Source organism: Geotrypetes seraphini, chromosome 1, assembly GCF_902459505.1.
Source record: "Geotrypetes seraphini chromosome 1, aGeoSer1.1, whole genome shotgun sequence".
In the NCBI taxonomy this organism is placed as follows: domain Eukaryota; kingdom Metazoa; phylum Chordata; class Amphibia; order Gymnophiona; family Dermophiidae; genus Geotrypetes; species Geotrypetes seraphini.
This window is the reverse complement of record NC_047084.1, coordinates 536425189-536443750: the sequence shown is the minus strand read 5'-3', so window position 1 is coordinate 536443750 and position 18562 is coordinate 536425189. Positions and strand designations below refer to the sequence as shown.

Sequence of the window (18562 nt, the reverse complement as noted above, 5' to 3'; positions counted from 1 at the left end):
CATCATGGGAGAATATTCATATAAAATAGATATACTGTAATACAAATTAAATACCTTAATAAGCACACATTAGAACATTCAAACAACATAGATATGATGCTAACATTGTTCATAAAATATAATGAAATATTTTAATAAATAGCAAAGAGGGCAAGTGCAGTTGAGATATATAGGAAAGACAAGAAGGATGGTACATATTCTTCCCGCAAATGCATAAGAAAGCACATTCTGGCAGCCTGTTAGACCAGCAAATGAAAAAGGATATTATTCTCAATTAACCATACAAAAGAAATTCCATGCTGCTGTTATTTTAACCAATGAAGTGCAAAATTTGGTCAGACGCAGACGGTAGCATAGATTGACCAGGACAAAAATGTCAGAAGTCACAGTGTATAAGAAAAGATCTGTCTGTCCTGCCATCTGGGAGAGACGACCACATTCTGTCTCTGCTTACCCGGAGCCTCCCCCTCACACCTGCTGATCCCAGAAAAGAGCAGCTCTTGAATGCAGAAAGAATGTTTAATTCATTCTGGTTACAGTGGCGTACCTAGCATATGTGACCCTCGGGGCCCATCATTTTCTAATACCCCCTCCTCTATATGAAAAACATGATTTTTAGTAATAATCCACACTTCGCACAACAAGAGTGTACCTAGGAAAAGGCAGCATCTTACATACTGCAGTGAGCAGTAGAACATCAATACATCCGTTGTAATACTAAACAAGCCAGACTAGTACAGATCGATCCTGCACAGTCAATGCTATCAGAAAACCATGTCTTTTGTACACATAGAACATTGAAACACCCTTGCCCAATATGGAATATGTAATCACAAACTAAAAATAGAAATATGTAGACAAAAGTTAAATTGAACCACAAAGAAGTCAGACTTTGCATACAATGCCACTCCCCAGAAACAGAAACAGTGATGCATGTCCCTAATATTGTGCAAAATATAAAGATAGCAGATGCAAATTTGAACAAACTGAGAAATAGCAATCATCACTTTACAAATTAACAAACAGAAATAAAACAAATAATGGGAAATAAGAAAATACCATTTTATTGGTCTAATCCATTTTTCAATTAGCTTTCAGCAGCAAAATTCTCCATCTTAAGGTCAGTACAGTATTTTGCTGTTACAGTATCCTGTCCTGATCTGAGGAAGGGGGTTTAGTCCAATAAAAAGATTGCCTTTTTTCCATTTTCTGTTTGTAAACGTTTAAAAATACAGCTACAATACTACTTTATTCTAAAGCAACAAAAAATATCTTTTTCTACCTTTTGTCATTTCTGCTTTAATCATCTTCTTCTTACTCTGCCCCTTCCATTCACTGTCTACTCTCCCTATCTCTTCCATATGGCATCTTCTCTCTTTCTATGCCCTTCCATAAACTGTCTATCCTGTGCCCCTTCTCTCCTTTATACATGATTAATTTCAGCTTTACACCCTCTCCATTTTTCTCTCTCTTGTCTCTACCCCCTCCCCTATGTTCTGGCAACTCTCTCTTCTCCTTTCCTTCCTTCCCACTCCACTCCATGATCTGGCATCTCCTTTCCTTCCCTCCCTCCTTTCGCCTGGTCTGGCATCTCTATCTCCATCCCTTCCCTCCATGCCCTGGCATCTCCCCCTCCCCCTCCACTGTCTGGTATCTCCTTCCTTCCTTTTCCTCCCTTCCCCATGGTCTGGCATTTCTCTTTTCCCTCCTCTCCCTTACCTCGTCTTACTTCTTTCTCCCTCTCCTCAATTGGGAGCAGCAATTCTCAACCTCCTCTTTATCTTTGTCACTGCCCCCCTCCCCCCATCAACAGAGCAGAGTTCACAATCCATTGCTCTTGCCAGCATCGGGCCTTCCTCTCAGCCAAGTTTCACCTACTTCCTGTTTCTGCGAAGGCAGGACCCAGCAGAGAGAAAGGCCCGACACCAGCAAGAGCAGCAAATTGTGAAAGCTGCCACTACTGAAAGAAGTTCACGATTCTGGTCCGAGTTGGAGCACCCCATTATGAGCTGCACCCAGGGTAGACTACCTCCCCACCAACCTCTCTTGGTATGCCACTATCTGGTTAGATACTAAATCTAACTTATAATGAAGCAAAACTATTTTACACACACATCAGAATCAGTTCAGATTGGTAATTCGTACAATAGATAAATACCAAATTAGTCTTTGTAATATAATCAGCATCATGTTTCACTTTTTCTGACCTTTAAAAGGGGATGAAGTTGAAACTATTAGACCTTCAGGATGGTAATTCTCCTCATCTTTCAGCCTCTGTTCAGTCACAGTCATTGTCTTAGACAGCTTATGAGAGCAATTGGTCTTTACCACTGTTTTGCTGACAGCATTTTGAAATGACAATTAAGAAACTGACAATTAATTGTTCTGTGAGGAAATGCCCTTTCTTCCTATATGTACCTCTCAGCTTCCCAGCTAGTACTCAAGAGATTTGCAGAGTAAGGCAGAACAAAGAAGAGTTTCCACAGCTGGAACATGACATAGGATAGTGAGAGCAGATGTGGAAAAAGAAATCACATCTCTCCCAACTCCTAAGAACTGATAATGTGCTACATTAAATAAGGAGTTCAACATACATTATATTTTAGGTTTTACAAAAGGTAAACATTCATTTCTGAAATGTACAAAGAAACTCAGAACTGTTTCTAGCCTTCAGTAAATTAGGAAAGTATATGCTAACCACATCTCTGTATGAATCCAAACCATTCTTCAAATAGCATTAGAGCCTGACAAACTCTCAAATGCTATCCATCCCAAGTACTTTCTAGGTAAATCTATACCACATAAGCATCCTAGAATACCACGCATCATCATGCCCCTCTACTAAGTGCACCTTACCACTTTATCATACAAATTTGTGAAGGGAAGAGGGTCCCAGGGAGAAGTCCCCAAAGAAGAATCAGTATCAGAAAATAACCTGATTTGAAGATAATTCCCTACATCCTTTGTAGATTAGGGTGAGTAGCAGATGACCCTGAGGTGGGAGTAAGTAGTCTGACAGGGAAGGTTATGTGGGAGGTGGCAGGGGTGAGCTGTCCTCCACATTTAGAACTGACTGAATTCCATGAATGTTGAGAGAACTGAACAAGGACAAGCCCTAGGACTAATTTAGATAAAGTCAAGAACTAAAAGATAAGACTGGAGCCTCTTTTGGGAGCTTGATAGGGACTAGAAGGAATGAGGCTAAGGTCCTCCCAAGACTGTAGGGTGATTTTGGAACCAATCTCTCAAATTAGAGTAATGCCTCACCTTAACCTCATTGGGAGACAGAAAACAGAACTCCATGAGCTGGGGAGTGATAAGACTGAGATTAGTTTCTGAGCTTCTGCTCTAAGAGACCACAGTCTCTTACACATAACCCTTGTGGGGGGAGGAATGCTGGCTTCAGCTTAACCCCCAGTTAGCCTAGAGTACCAGAGTGGACATCTGTGGCAGTGGTAAGCCCCAAAACCACCTACATGAGCAATGGATTGTGTCTCTTCAGGGAAAGCATTAATAACTAGCTTTATTAGGTAAATGGTACCTAGGTGGGGGAATGTGTGCTTGAGGGGTTAGTTAGCAGGTCAAGGTGAGAACCTGTTGCTGGTGATCTGCACTTTGTTATTGTTTTCCCTGCAGGACAATGGTGTCAGAAGCTGCACTAAAATGGATGGCCGAGCAGATGCAAGCCCACTAATCAGCAATGGAGTGTTGATTCACACAGGCCATGGAGCAACAATGGCAGTGGCAGCAGCTGATGATCCAGTTAATGGAGGCCCAAATGAAGGAGTTACATTGCGTGGCCGAAGGATTACAAAAGACTATGACGTGCCTGGACTCCAAAGTGGACTGAGAAACTGGGTCCCTCAGACAAGTCCCCTTAGATCAGGGATCTCAAAGTCCCTCCTTGAGGGCCGCAATCCAGTCGGGTTTTCAGGATTTCCCCAATGAATATGCATGAGATCTATGTGCATGCATCGCTTTCAATGCATATTCATTGGGGAAATCCTGAAAACCTGACTGGATTGCGGCCCTCAAGGAGGGACTTTGAGATCCCTGCCTTAGATTATACAAAAAGTTTGTCTCTGATGATAAAACTCGGAGCAGGGGATGATCCAGAGGATTTTTTTAACAACCTTCAATAGAATAGCCACAGTGGCTCTCGATAGCCAGTGGAAGAGTAGGATACAGTGCCAGCATTGAATTTCCAGTTTTGCCACAGACCGCAGGAGACAGCCATGGTCTGAATATCAGGCAGAATGGATAGATCTTAGCTCATTAAATGCATACAAGTATGCAAAAGTGGAATTCTCTTCTATTTTAGGATCAATCCCTTTGACTTATTTAGGGGAACTAACTACTAGATTACATGGAGAGACAGACCTACAGAAAGGAGAGGACAGAACTACAATAAATTCAAGAAAAGAGAACATAAAGAGGTAAACACAAGAGGAAGAGCGGAGGAGAAGTTATTAATAACCGCGGCTTACTAATTCAGAAAAGAAGGGGAGACATCAATGCTTGAAGGCGTCTTTGAAAAGGAAACATTTCAATGCTCCTTTACATTTGTCTAAGTTTTTTTCTTCCCTAATGCGAGTGGGTAAAGAATTCCAAATGAGAGGGGCCGTTAATGAATTGCCAATTTATAGAATTGCTACCTTTGTCTTCTAAATGCAGCTAGAATGACTTTAGCTCAAGGCTCAATGACTTACTTTGAGTTAGTAAGACAAGAACCAGAGACATTCTAGAATTAAATAAATAAATAAATACTGTAACCCCGTTCTGAGCTCTTTGGGGAAAATGGGATAGAATACAAATTCAATCAATAGAATATTTGACACTTAGCAGTCATGGAAGAAACTGTCCCCCTGTTTCAAATATATTTTATTGTTCAATGAGTGATCCTTTCCATGATGATATGGCTCTCTAGGCATTTATTTTTTTCAGGATCTATGAAAGAAATATTGGTTGGATGAAGGGCTGGTATATGTAGCATTCTATTGCACTCGGATGGCAAGGCCTGGGTGTAATCTGAATGTGATGCAGTGGTTAAAGTTACAGCCTCAGCACCGAGGTTGTGGGTTCAAACCATGCTACTCCTTGTGACCCTGGGCAAGTCACTTAATTCCCCCAGGTACATTAGATAGATAATGAGCCCACCAAGACAGACAGGGAAAAATGCTTGAGTACCTGAATAAATTCATGTAAACCATTCTGAGCTCTGCTGGGAGAACAGTATAGGAAATTGAATAACGAAATAAATAAATGACTGTACAGTTCTGATGGGTTTTCTTACTCTCTGCAATTCTAATTCTTCTCATTTAAATCTATTTAGCACCTTCTACAGTATCTTTGAGTTAGTAAGACAATAACAGTGGATGTTTAATAAAGACTATCATCTAAGCAGTGGCATGCGGTCAGGGCCTTCAGGGGATTCACCCCACCCCCTAAAGGCCCTGAGGGCACTGCTCTGAATTTGATTGGTTGAGCAGGAAATCAATAGACAGATGCTGCTCAGCCAATCAAATTCAGATCAGTACTGTCCGAGCCTTCAGGGGATTTGGAGAATCCCAGCAGAAACTAGACCTCATTCGTCAGAGATAAATCTTTCAAAATTTCTGTTTTAAAGTTTCTTCTCATTTAGAAATCCAGACAGACAACTTAGGTAATTCTTAATCTGTATCTGTAGCCGCTCCTGCCCTGGGATTGTGAGGATCTATAAAGAGTACCCCCCCTGGAACCCTTGAAAAAGCCTCCTTCAGGCGAAACGGGTCCCGTCGGGCTTTTATGTTGGGGCAAGCAATACTCATCCAATAAAGATACAGATTAAGAATTACCTAAGTTGTCTGTCTGGATTTCTAAATGAGAAGAAACTTTTCAACAGAAATTTTGAAAGATTTATATCTGACGAATGAGGTCTAGTTTCTGCTGGGACTTTTCCTTTTACCTCACGTCCCATCTTCTCCTTCATTGCTGATTTGGAGAATCCCCAACCCTAGATCCCTGCTTTTTTTTTTTTTTGTAGTACAGTACTCCCCCGATATTCACAGGGGTTCCGTTCCAGGAACCCCTGCGAATCTTGAAAAACCACGAATACAGTTTTTCGTGGTGGAGACTGGAGAGGGCAGCAGGAGAGAGCAGCGGGAGCGCCGGTGAGCAGGGCTGTGGAGTCGGTAGATAAATGTTCCGACTCCGACTCCTCAGTTTTTTGTACTTCAGACTCCGACTCTGACTCCAGTTACCCGAAATTCCCTCCGACTCCGACTCCTCAACTCCGACACCACAGCACTGGTTAATTTTCAGATCGTTAAAATGGAATGTCAAGTTGAGAGAAATGAGCATTTTCGACACCACCTTCTTTTTGCTTTTAATCAAGGTTCTAAGGCCGCAGAAGCTGCTCGCAACATTTGTGCTGTGTATATAGTGGGTGCTATAGTTGAAAGAATCGCTCGTGATTGGTATGCCAAGTTCAAAAATGGAGTCGGTAGATAAATGTTCCGACTCCGATTCCTCAGTTTTTTGTACTTCTGACTCCGACTCCGACTCCAGGTACCCGAAATTTCCTCCGACTCCGACTCCTCGACTCCGACTCCACAGCCCTGCCGGCGAGTGCAGGAAATCACTCGCTGTATGCTCCGACCGCCTCTTCCTGCACTAAGTCGGGCCTTACCAATCAGGAGCTGTGTGTCAAAGCAGCTCCTGATTGGTGAGGCCTGACTTTAGTACAGGAAGAGGCGGTCGGAGCAGACAGCGAGTGATTTCCTGCAGTCGCCGGCACTCCCATTGCTCTCTCCTGCCTCTCCCGCTGCCCTCTCCTGGTCGGTGGTTTGCGGTAGGAAAATACCGCAAATGACCGGGACTGCACACCGCTGACTGCGAACGTCCGGGTGAACACTGTATATGTTTTGCTTCATGCAGTTTGACTGGTTGTGCAGGCTGCCTACTCAACAAATCAAACTGCATGAAGCAAAAAGAAAACAACCCCCCCTCCCACCGGGCTATAGAGTTAGGGATTCACTGAATCCCCTGAAAGCCCTCACTGCACTCCTCTGAATCTAAGTATATGATACAGTATTTCTGACTCTGTCCTTCTTGAATCAATAGTATTTGGTTCTTAACATTCAAAAAATGTTTAACACTGTAGTGTTACTGAATGTGTCAAAGAATTGCTGTTACTGATTGTGACAATCCTTTGATGCAACCTACCAGTGAGAAGCAAACAATAATGACCCTAGAACTGTAGCTGAAATTCTGGTGAGTACACAGAACTTCAGTCTTGAAAATTCTACAGTAGTACTGAGGCATCTTTGTTCTTGGATTTTTGTTTTTCTTAGCTCAGATGTTCCTCCTGCTACTTCTGGGCTTTCACTTCAGCTGAACAGTCTCCTATCTAGATGACAGGACTGGTACTACAGATCATTTCTAAAGCACTACTAAACGTATGCAGTCCGCTCTTATATTCCTAGGAGTAACGATAGATAGATGCTGCACAATGCAGGTCCAAATCAACAAGACTATCCAGAAAGCATTTCTAACCATGCGCAATTTATGAAAAATTAGAAAATTCTTCGACAGAGAGCAATAGTCCAATCCCTAGTCTTCGACAGAGAGCAATAGTCCAATCCCTAGTCCTAGGTCTATTGGACTACTGCAACATCCTCTATCTACCATGCCCCACAACCTTGATAAAACAACTACAGACAGTACAAAACACTGTTCTCAGATAGATCTACTTGCTAAGTAAATTTGACCACATCATCACTGCCTACCTAGACTCACACTGGTTACCAATACAAGCACGAATTCAATTCAAATTATACTGTCTTTTATTCAAAGCAATAAATGGCACAGCCCCCACTTACCTAAACAACCGCCTGAATCAAAACCTCATTACTAGACAAAGGAGAACCCAGACCCCTTTTACCTTCCTCCACTCAAAGGCACTCAGCGCAAGAAGATGTTTGACAATCTACTAGCGACGCAAGCAGCGAAACTTTACCATACCATCTCCAACCTGCTGATAATAACGAGCAACTTCAAATCTTTCTGAAAAGAAATCAAAACCCTGCTATTCAAAAAATGTATCCAGATGTCTTAATTCTAACCCTGGTCTTCCCCTTTCGTGTAAATTCCCCCTCAAACCTTTCTTCCTCTCCTGTTATTCTTTCTCCTCAAAGTCTCAACCATGTCAATTTACTGGAATTGTCCAGCCACCTTTTTGTAATCCATAACCCTAAATTGCAATTTTCCTGGAAATGCCCAATTAGTCTCTTTTGTAATCCGCCCTATAACTGCATGCAAACAGCTCCCCAAATTGTAAATCTACTGGAATAGTCCAGTCATCTTTTCAGTATACAATACCCTAATTTGTAATTTCCCAGTCATCTTATCTGTAATCCAAAACCCTAAATTGTAATTCTCCTGGAAATGTCCAGTTGTTTCTTTTGTAATCCGCCCAGAACTGCAAGGTACGGGCGGAATAGAAGTCAGTAATGTAATGTAATTATATGCAGGTACCTGTCCCTAATGGGCTCACAATCTAAGCTTTTTGTACCTAGGGCAATGAAGGGTTAAGTAACTTGCCCGAGATTACAAAGAGTTGCAGTGGGAATCAAACCCAGTTTGCTAGGATCAAAGCCCGCCACACTAACCGTTAGGCTACTCCTCCACAAACCGTGCCTTGAAACTATCCAGTGTTTTATCCCTCTTTTATCACCCCCTCCCCCATCTAGCCCAGTTAATGCAGGAACAGTCCTAAATTACAGATCCATCCTCCATCCTGATCTAGGTGTTGCCATTTAGCAAATGACTGGGACTTTTCCTTTCTACTAATTAGGAAAACTGCCTCTGCAGTATCATCAGATTCAGAGTGGGAAAAAAGTACATGCAAAGAAAACAGGGAACAACTACAGCACATTTTGAAAAAAAACAAAAAAAAAAACAATCCAAAATATCCCAAAACTTTGACAACTTGGCTGTATTGAATTTTTGAATAGTTATAATGTTTTTAGTAAATATAACTGGAAAAGGAAAAAAATTGGCAGTAGCCTTATAAAATTAAATGGAATACTATCTAGACACAAAATGAAATTATAAGCATTAAGGGTGTGATGCACCAAAGGATTTTCCTCTTAATGGAGGCACTTTTCAAATAAATTGCATAGAGCTAGGGTTAATATCCCCTCCCCCAATGGTTCACACTGTGTGACACATACACTCATGTTAGCATCTGACTGGCAGGGTTTAGGGGCGGTGATGATTTTGTGCTTAAGTCACTGATCCAAAACTATTTTTAACTTGCTCCCTTTTCCCCCATTTCAGCTGGATGAAAAGAAACATATCCTCTTATCTCCAACTTTTCTCTCTTTCTGTTATTAGGCACATCCATATACTACATAAGAGAAACAGGTTATATATACAACATGAAGTGGTCTCTTATTTGTGTATAGACTTTTCCATTAAAACATAATCCATAACAGCAGCATCAGCCATTATAATGATAAGAATCACAACAACGTAGCGTAAGAAAAAAAAAAATTGCAAACATAATCAATATCATATTTCTATTTAACTACCCTTCCACAAACTAAGACTGTATCTTCCTCTTCGGCGCATTCATTGATCTCAGTTAATGAAATCCAAGTATAAAGACTGGACTCTCAGTACCTAACCCTCCCCCCCCCAACAGCAATCATCACCTATTTATTATCCTAGAAGAGAAAATATTTTCCAGCGGTGATGGCACTCTCTATAAGGTATCTTATTGATTCAAAATCAGACTACGCTCTCGATGAGAGAATGTCTCCCAACAGGGCTCCCAAATGGATTGGAAAAAGTTTTCCATTTTTCAGACTCTCCCTGTGCAGCAGTACTCTGCAGCTCCATTAGCAACATTTCAAACATCAACCTTTTCCACTGCAATAACACTGGGGCTGTTGCTATTTTCCAACATAATTGTTCTCTTGGCCATCACTAAAGCCTTTATAAAAAAAATTCCTCTGCCTCTCCCCCCTGTAGCTTGCTCCTACCTAGCTATAGCAGTTGCAGTTTATATATAAGTGGTGGAGCAAATATAGTTGGATTTCACCGCTTTCCTCTGGGCCTCCTTAAGCGAGCTCTACCCCAGGCTTTTATACTTCTTGGACAATGCCCTCCCGGCTCCACTCCCCCATGTCCCTTCCTCCTTGGGCAGGACTATGGGTTTTAAGATGAAGCACTACTACCAGTACTACTACTATTTATCATTTCTAAAGCTCTGAAAGGCGTACGCAGCACTGTACATGGCAAAACCATAGGAATCTGATCCCCATGTTACATAACATAATATAATTTCTTTATTTATATACCGCACATATGCCTTTCGGTTCTAGGTAGTGTACAAAAGAATACAAGGAGAAATTAATAACATTGAAATTGGTTAAACCATATGGAAGTATGACACACAGAATTTCCCCATCTGTCCCAGATAGGGATCACAATCTATGCTAAAGTGCCTAGAAAGTAATGATAAGAACCATGTACAAATAAGTGAAGAAAAAGTAGGCAATATTAAAATTGAATTAAAAGAAAGAGAAGAAAATGAGAGCAGGAAGAGAATCAGAATGTAGGAAAATTATAAAGAAATTAAATATAAACAAAATCTTCTTATTAACCGGTCAAATCAATTACATTTTAGTGTAGGCCTTTAATACAGATATAAATATTAAATAATAAAATAAAAATTAAATAATAACAAAAACAAATGAAAGAAAGAAAAGAAAAATAAACAGGGAGAAAATTGAAATCAGTCATTAAGGCAGCTCGGCCACCACAGCTGGACACAACCTCTGCAAGCAGGAGCGCAGAGATTTGCAGGGGAAGGCGCCATTGCCCAGGTCTAGGAGCAGCCAAAAATAGCAGATCAGAAGGGAGAAGGCACATGCTTCTTACAGGCCGCTCATTCATTGTAGCAAAAGTCGGCTCCACCACCAGTGACAAGTCTCGAAACAGCCGAAGGCATGCGGTCCGAGACAGAAGTAAAAGTCCCGAACCAGCTGAAGGCATGCGGTCCAAGACAGAAGTAAAAGTCCTGAACTAGTTGAAGGCATGCGGTCCGAGACAGAAGTAAAAGTTCACAGAGGTAGGAGGGGCCCAATGGCTGAAGACAGCAGGCTGAGAAGAGAAGGTGGGCCATAGAAGATCCATCGAAGCGAATCCACCGCTGGCAATCGTAGCTCCAGCATCTGCCCTAGGTCCCCGACACATAACCAGACTCCTGAGTCACATCACAGCCCCATCAATAAGCAAAAGAGCCGCACTGATCTCGAAGCCTTGCAGCTGTTGATGGAGGAAAAGCCGAAGGGCTCTAAAGCCAACCACCCTCATCAGGGCTGATCCGGAACGCAGCAGGTAAGAAACCCACATCACCAAACAGATTTATGGTTAAGATCACAGAAATTTTCAAAGACAGATTTTTACAGCCAAGATCGTAGTTCTTAAGGGAAGGCAAAACCACACACCGCCACTCAAATAAGAAGAAAGTTTAGGCAAAAACAGAATAAACTAAAAAGGAAGAGTAAAAGGACAAAAAAGAACTAGATAAAGTGAAACAAAATAAAAGAAAAGTTAAAAGAAAACAAACAAAAATTGAGGAGGAACTGAAACTGACATCTTAATCAGACGCCATCTTGAAAAAAAGGCTGGCAACCGTACTTCATGATTGATGTGGAAGCTAGAAACCACTTTCAGCAAGAAAGAGGGACAGTGTACAGGGTCACACTTGAGTCCATAATCCGAAGAAAAGGATCTTTGCAGGACAAAGCCTGAAGTTCAGACACTCCGTGGACAGAGGTAATGGCCACCAAGAATATCAACTTGACGATGAGATCCATCTTTGCTTGGTCCAGTGGCTCATAGGGTGGACTTACAAGTACCTTAAAGGACCAGATTAAGATTCCAAGTTGGAAATGGATGACACTGTGGAGGGTGGAGCCAAAATGCACTCCATCCGGATGAGCCGCAAGAGAGGTCCCATGGGGCTTAGGACCAAAGCATGAAAGCCCAGATATCTGAACTCTCAGAGATCCGACTGATAGGCCCTTTTCCATGCTTTCCTGGAGAAAGGTGAGTACCACTGGTATCGATGTCAAGCTCAGGTCTGCGCCCTTCCAAGCGCACAAGGTTTGAAAACATTGCCAGGTCTTTGCATATGCTGCAATGGTTGACTTTTTCTTGCTGTATAAGATGGTAGCAACCACACTAGGGGTGCCCAAATGGTCGATTGAAATCGACCAGTAGATCGCAAAGGCAACGCAAGTTGATCGCATTGCTTTTGCGATCTTGTTCTTCCTGTATCCCCGAGCCAGGCCAGGCACGTACAAACGCCGGACCCACAAGCTTTCACCTCCGACGTCAATTCTGACATCAGCGAGGAAGCTCTGGGCCAGCCAATCGCTGCCTGCCTGGCCTGGAACTTCTTCTCTGATGTCAGAATTGACACCGGAGGTGAAGGCTTGTGGGTCCGGTGCTTGTATGCGCCAGGCCTGGCTCAGGGAAGCATGGAGAAATTGGCGGGTTAGCTTGGGGGGGCAGGGAAAGAGAAAGAATCAAGAAAGTGGAGAAATCGATGCAATGGCTGGGAGGGGGGGGCGGGGGAGAGAGAAAGAAAGACAGGCAGGCAGTGGGAGAGCGAAAGAAAGACAGGCAGGCAGGGGGAGAGAGAAAGAAAGGCAGGGGGAGAAAGAAAGACAGAAATAAAGAGGGGGCAGGGGGAGAGACAGAAAGAAAAGGGAGGGGGCAGAAAGAAAGAAATATTGGATTTATAGTCAGAAGAAGGAAGTGCAACCAGAGACTCATGAAATCACCAGACAAAAAGGTAGGAAAAATGATGTTATTTTCAATTTAGTGATCAAAATGTGTTCGTTTTGAGAATTTATATCTGCTGTCTATATTTTGCACTATGGCCCCCTTTTACTAAACTGTGATAGTGTTTTTTAGCACAGGGAGCCTATGAGCGTCGGGAGCTGCAAGGGGCATTCAGCGCAGCCCCTTGCGCTAAAAACCGCTATCGAGGTTTAGTAAAAGGGGAGGGGGTATATTTGTCTATTTTTGTATAGTTGTTACTGAGGTGACATTGCATATTTTAAAGTCATCTGCCTTGATCTCTGAAAAAAACCCTGAATACAAATGATAATTAACATTTTCTCTACATACAGTGTGCTTTGTGTTTTTTCAAATTTTATTGTTGGTAGATCATTTTGACTTGGTCATTTTAAAAGTAGCTCACAAGTCAAGAAAGTGTGGACACCCCTGAACCACACCATCCGATCAGCCCCGGTGTTGGGCAAAATGGTAGAGACTATTATGAAGAACAAAATTACAGAATTAGAAAGTCATGGGATAAGAAGTAATGTCCTTTTATGGACCGAGAACTGGTTGAAAGACAAAACAGAGAGTGGTCAATATTCTCAATGGTCAATATTCTCAATGGAGAAGGGTAAATAGTGAGATTCCCCATGGGTCTGTGCTGAGACCACTGCTTTTTAACATATTTATCAATGTCTAATCTAATCTAATCTAGTCTTCAGTTTATATACTGGGTCATCTCTCACTGGAGATGGGAATAACTAGTGAGATCATTAAATTTGCTGATGACACAAAGTTATTCAAAGTTGTTAAATCGCAAGAGGATTGTTAAAAATTGCAAGAGGACCTTGTGAGACTGGACACCAAAATGGCAGATGACGTTTAATGTGAGCAAGTACAAAGTGATTTATGTGGGAAAGAGGAACCCAAACTATAGTTATGTGATGCTGAATTCTGTGTTAGGAATCACTGCCCAGGAAAAGGATCTAGGTGTCACTGTTGAGGATACATTGAAACCCTCAGCTCAATGTGCAGCAGCTGCTACAAAAGCAAATAGAATGTTAGGAATTATCAGGAAAGTAATGGAAAACAAAGATGAAAATGTTATAATACCCTTGTATCGCTCTATAGTACAGCCACACCTTGGAATACTGTGTGCAGTTCTGGTCGCCATATCTCAAAAAAGATATAGCGGAATTAGAAAAGGTTCACAGAAGGGCTACAAAAATGATATAAAGGATGGGACGACTTCCCTATGAGGAAAGGCTAAAGTGGCTAGGGCTCTTCAGCTTAGGGAAGAGAAGACTCAGGGGTGATATGATAGAGGTCTATAAAATAATGAGTGGAGTTGAAAGGGTAGATGTGAATCGTTTGTTTACTCTTTTCAAAAATACTAGGACTAGGGAACATGCGATGAAGCTACTAAGTAGTAGATTTAAAACAAACCGGAGAAAATATTTCTTCACAGAACATGTAATTAAGCTCTGGAATTTGTTGCCAGAAAATGTGGTGAAATCAGTTAGTTTAGCAGGGTTTAATAAAAGGTTTGGATCATTTCCTAAAAGAGAAGTCCAAAGGACATTATTGGGAAGTCTTGGGGAAATCCACTGCTTATTCTTAGGATAAGCAGCATAGAATCTGTTTTGCTATTTGGAATCTAGCTAGGTGCTTGGGATCTGGGTTGTCCACTGTTAGAAACAGGATACTGGGCTTGATGGACCTTTGGTCTATCCCAATATGGCAATTCTTATGTTTTTATGACCTTATCAGTCAGAGGTAAAGAAATGACCAGGAAGCACAGCAATGGGACAAACAAAGGATTCAAGTTTAGCCGAGAGAGAGGAGAGGTCTTGCAGAATAAAAGTCAATAGAAACATAGTTTATACAGGTAAGCAAGGGTAGCTGTAATCTAAGACTACATTGCCCATAATGCTTACCTCACATGCCCTGGCAGGAAATGACAATAATGTTCTATGACAATACTGAATTACATAAGGCATATCTTAGAGCCCTGTCACAACCAGGGCAAGGCTACAGGAAGCATAAGAGGTGGGGGTGGGAAATGTGATACTAGTGTCTGGGCTCCTAATGTACAGCAGTAAAGGGTCTTCAATTATTTTGTGTAGGGGAAAAAGTTGTAGTACATCTAGCACAACTATTTGGGCACTCTTCTAGAAGTTATATGGAAAATTCCACAGCGTTTTTGATCCCACGCTTCCTCATTTTCAAGTAATAGAATATTAAAGTAAGCACATCAAAAAGATGTGGATCCAAACTATCAGAATCATAATACTTATGCACACTCAACTGTATTTTTAGGTATCCGTGGTAATGTCTAAACGCTACATGAGTTGGTTGTTCCACCTAATGTATTAAAAAAAAAACTAAACAAACCAGGGCAGTTAAATAAAAAGATTTAAAAAAAAGGAAAAATATAAGGTGATGTCTTTTTATAGGCTAGCAATATATTTTTTTCATTAAGTTGGTCTTAAATTCTTTCATTCTAATATTATATTTATAGTGACCTTTAAAGAGAACTGACATGGCAACTGTAACCACTTTGAAACAGTATGGTATTGAATTTCTCTGGACAACATTTGCAAGCGAGATGTTCGGCACCAGTCGGCCATAGTTGTATTCATTCGCCAAAAGATTCCTCATTGGGACTTTGGTCAAATCTACGTGAGTAGTAGAATTCTTTGTATACCATCCTTCGTGATCCTTAAGACTCCTGAGGTAGGCCAGTTGGCCGAAACATGTACATGTCGAGTCATAGAGTCGTTTGAATGTACCATTGTGATATTGGAGGAATAAAGATCTTCATATTAACAGATGAGTTGGAGGACACTTTTTTAGTGCACATCATTCTGAGCTGGACAATTCCATTTTGGTTTCTTTGTATTTGTGTCTTTGGTTTTGTTTTCCCCTGATTTGTTCCTTCCTTAAAAAAAAAAAACCTAAACAAACCAGGGCAGTTAAATAAAAAGATTAAAAAAAGGCAAAAACATAAGATGATGTCTTTTTGTAGGTTAACAATATATTTTTTCATTAAGTTGGTCCAACACAAAGGTATTACCTTAAATTCTTTCATTCTAATATTATATTTATAGCGACCTCTTAAGAGAACTAACATGATAACTGTAACCACTTTGAAACAGTATGGTATTGAATTTCTCTGGACAACATTTGCAAGTGTAAACACTTGACCAACACAGAGAAATGTGAAGCATCTTAATACATTTCTTCCTCTGGCGAATGTAGATTTTCCAGCCACAACAGAGGACTCCTTTTACAAGGGCACGCTAGCGGTTTAACATGTGTAATACCGCGCGCTAAACCACCGGCCGCGCTAGCCGGTACCGCCTCCTCTTGAGCAGGCGGTAGTTTTTAGGCCAGCGCGGGGGTTAGCGCGTGATGAAAAGTCCGCACGCGTTAACTCCGCTAGCGCGGCTTAATAAAAGGAGCCCAGGGAGTGGGATTCCTGTGCAAGTTTTTCCCTGTCTACACATAGGGCTCCTTTTATTAAGCCGCGCTAGCGGGGTTAACGCGTGCGGACTTTTCATCACGCGCTAACCCCCGCGCTGGCCTAAAAGCTACCGCCTGCTCAAGAGGAGGCGGTAGCGGCTAGCGCGGCCGGCGGTTTAGCGCGCGGTATTACGCGCGTTAAACCGCCAGCGCGCCTCTGTAAAAGGAGCCCATAATGGTTAATGGCCGGTCCTCTGAAACTGCTCTCTCTCTCCTGCCACCAGCTCAAACTCAAAGAAGAAGCAAGGAACAAATCCCCCCCTCACTTTCACTGCTGAACTTTAGTGCACGAACGTTCTTAGGGGCAGGGAAGACAAACATTTAACAAATCTTAACAAATGTGCTTCCTCCTCCCTTTTTAATTATTCCAACAGAAATATAACAATGCAAGAAGGTGGGTGGATATAACAATATTTTTTATGATTAATTGTATGAATTGGTATATTCTGTTAAAATAATTTTATAATAATTGTTTTGTAATAACTGTAATACACTGTTGTAGTTTATAAAATAATAAAAAAAATTAAAAAAAAAAAGAAATATAACAATGCAATCGGAAGTATAGCAACAGCTCTTATTCCGAAAGCTACAGTAAAGAAGATGTGAAAAAAAAAAAAAGATTTCATTGCGCTGCCTTCACTTTTACCTGCTGATGTAACCGTCCCCATCTCCATCGCAGGTCTGGAAGAGAAGCCTCATCCTTTCCTCCTCACCAGTGCTGGAGGTGTCGCTGCTGCCGCTCGTGCTCACAGTCACCTCTACGTGGGCTTCCGCCATGACGGGCAGCTAAGTGGAAACTGCCCCCCTACTCAAACCCCACCCCCACCCCAGGATGCAGAGTGACCCTTCCTGCCGCCTCTTGCCCTTTCCCAGCCCCCGGTGCAGCCACTCACGCGATAGCCGTCGCAGCTACTCCGGGCCGGACAGGGAGCCTGGACGTCCAGCCCCCAAGTCCTCGCGCACAACAGGTGCGTCTCGGTGTGGCAGAATCCCAAAGGCACGCGCTCCCCTCTTTCTAGTTACTCAAAAGTGTTCATAGAGGCCAGTGGAGTAGTTCCTCACTCCCTCTTTACATATCGGTTCGAAAGCCTGAGGTGTACAGAAAGGCCTGGAAGGGAAAGAGAGGCAAACATCTTTCTGATTTACAGCTGCCCGTGTTTTCGCTCAGCTTTTTTTTTTTTGCTAGAGGGAGAGAGAGCCGAGCCTCAGGAATGCCGGGGGACGGGGGAGGGGGGGGGGATAAAGGGGCGGTGCCTTCCTCTTTAGCTAGGGGGTTTAGCGAAGGTTTGTGGGAGGAGTTAGGGCTGGGATGGAGAGGAGTGCAGGAGGTGAAATGAGGTGATTTCAAACTGTACTAAAGAAGCCTGTTGCAGCGGCTGTTGCCTAGAGAAAGAGGGAGACCGAGCTCTTGGGGATTCAAATCTTTCTGTAAGGTGGTGGTGGCGGAGCATCCCCAAGAAACAGAAATAAGGCTACTTTTCTTTTATGTCTTCCCTTTTATTCACCTGTTTTTCTCTTCTCTGTGTTCTTCTGTTGGGTTTTGTTTTTTTTGTGTGTGTGTGTGTGTCTATGAAACACCGTATTTGTAATGTAATAAATAGAGATAAAAAGAAAATAAGATCATATTTTTTTATATTGGACTAACGTAATACATTTTTTTTTTAATTAGCATTGGAAGGCAATACCTTAATGTTTGTAATGAAAAGGATATAGCACAAAATACTCGGAGTTGTGAAAAATCAAATATATGGTAAATACACTTCCACAAAATTATGAATGCAATGATGTCATGCAAAATAATAACAGTAATAGCCAGTACTGCTTCAGTTTTGGGAGAACGTTCAGATTGAACTAGAGGAAAAGCCTCAGACAGGAGCCCTCCCACCACCACAATGGTGGAAAAGGTGGTTGGGTTGGTAACCTCACTGGCAAAAACCTCTATAAGACTCCCAATTGAAAAAACTGTAAGCAGGACTGTCTTTGCTGGATAGAAGAAAAATTTCTACTTATCTCTTCGATCGGTACACCGACGGTGGCCAGCGTTTCACTAACTTGCTGCCTCAGGGTGTAACAAAATCCGATCAAAAAACTACAACCAGAAAAGAAAATTACATCAAAATACTGGAAGTAAAGCAAGGCTACAAAATAAACTTCAGAAGCCACATGACATACCTTAAAGCAGGACGCCGTAACGTCT

At 41.9% G+C, this 18562-nt stretch overlaps 1 protein-coding gene across 1 annotated transcript in view; it reads right to left on the bottom strand.

Annotated features, from left to right (window-relative positions):
• The window catches only part of MCC (MCC regulator of WNT signaling pathway), a 572218-nt gene extending 555076 nt beyond the window's left edge, over positions 1 to 17142 (bottom strand). The window contains 1 exon segment of the mRNA XM_033929092.1: positions 17012 to 17142. Within this exon segment, the coding sequence (XP_033784983.1) occupies positions 17012 to 17142 (131 nt within the window).
• Positions 17143 to 18562: the final 1420 nt, after the last annotated feature.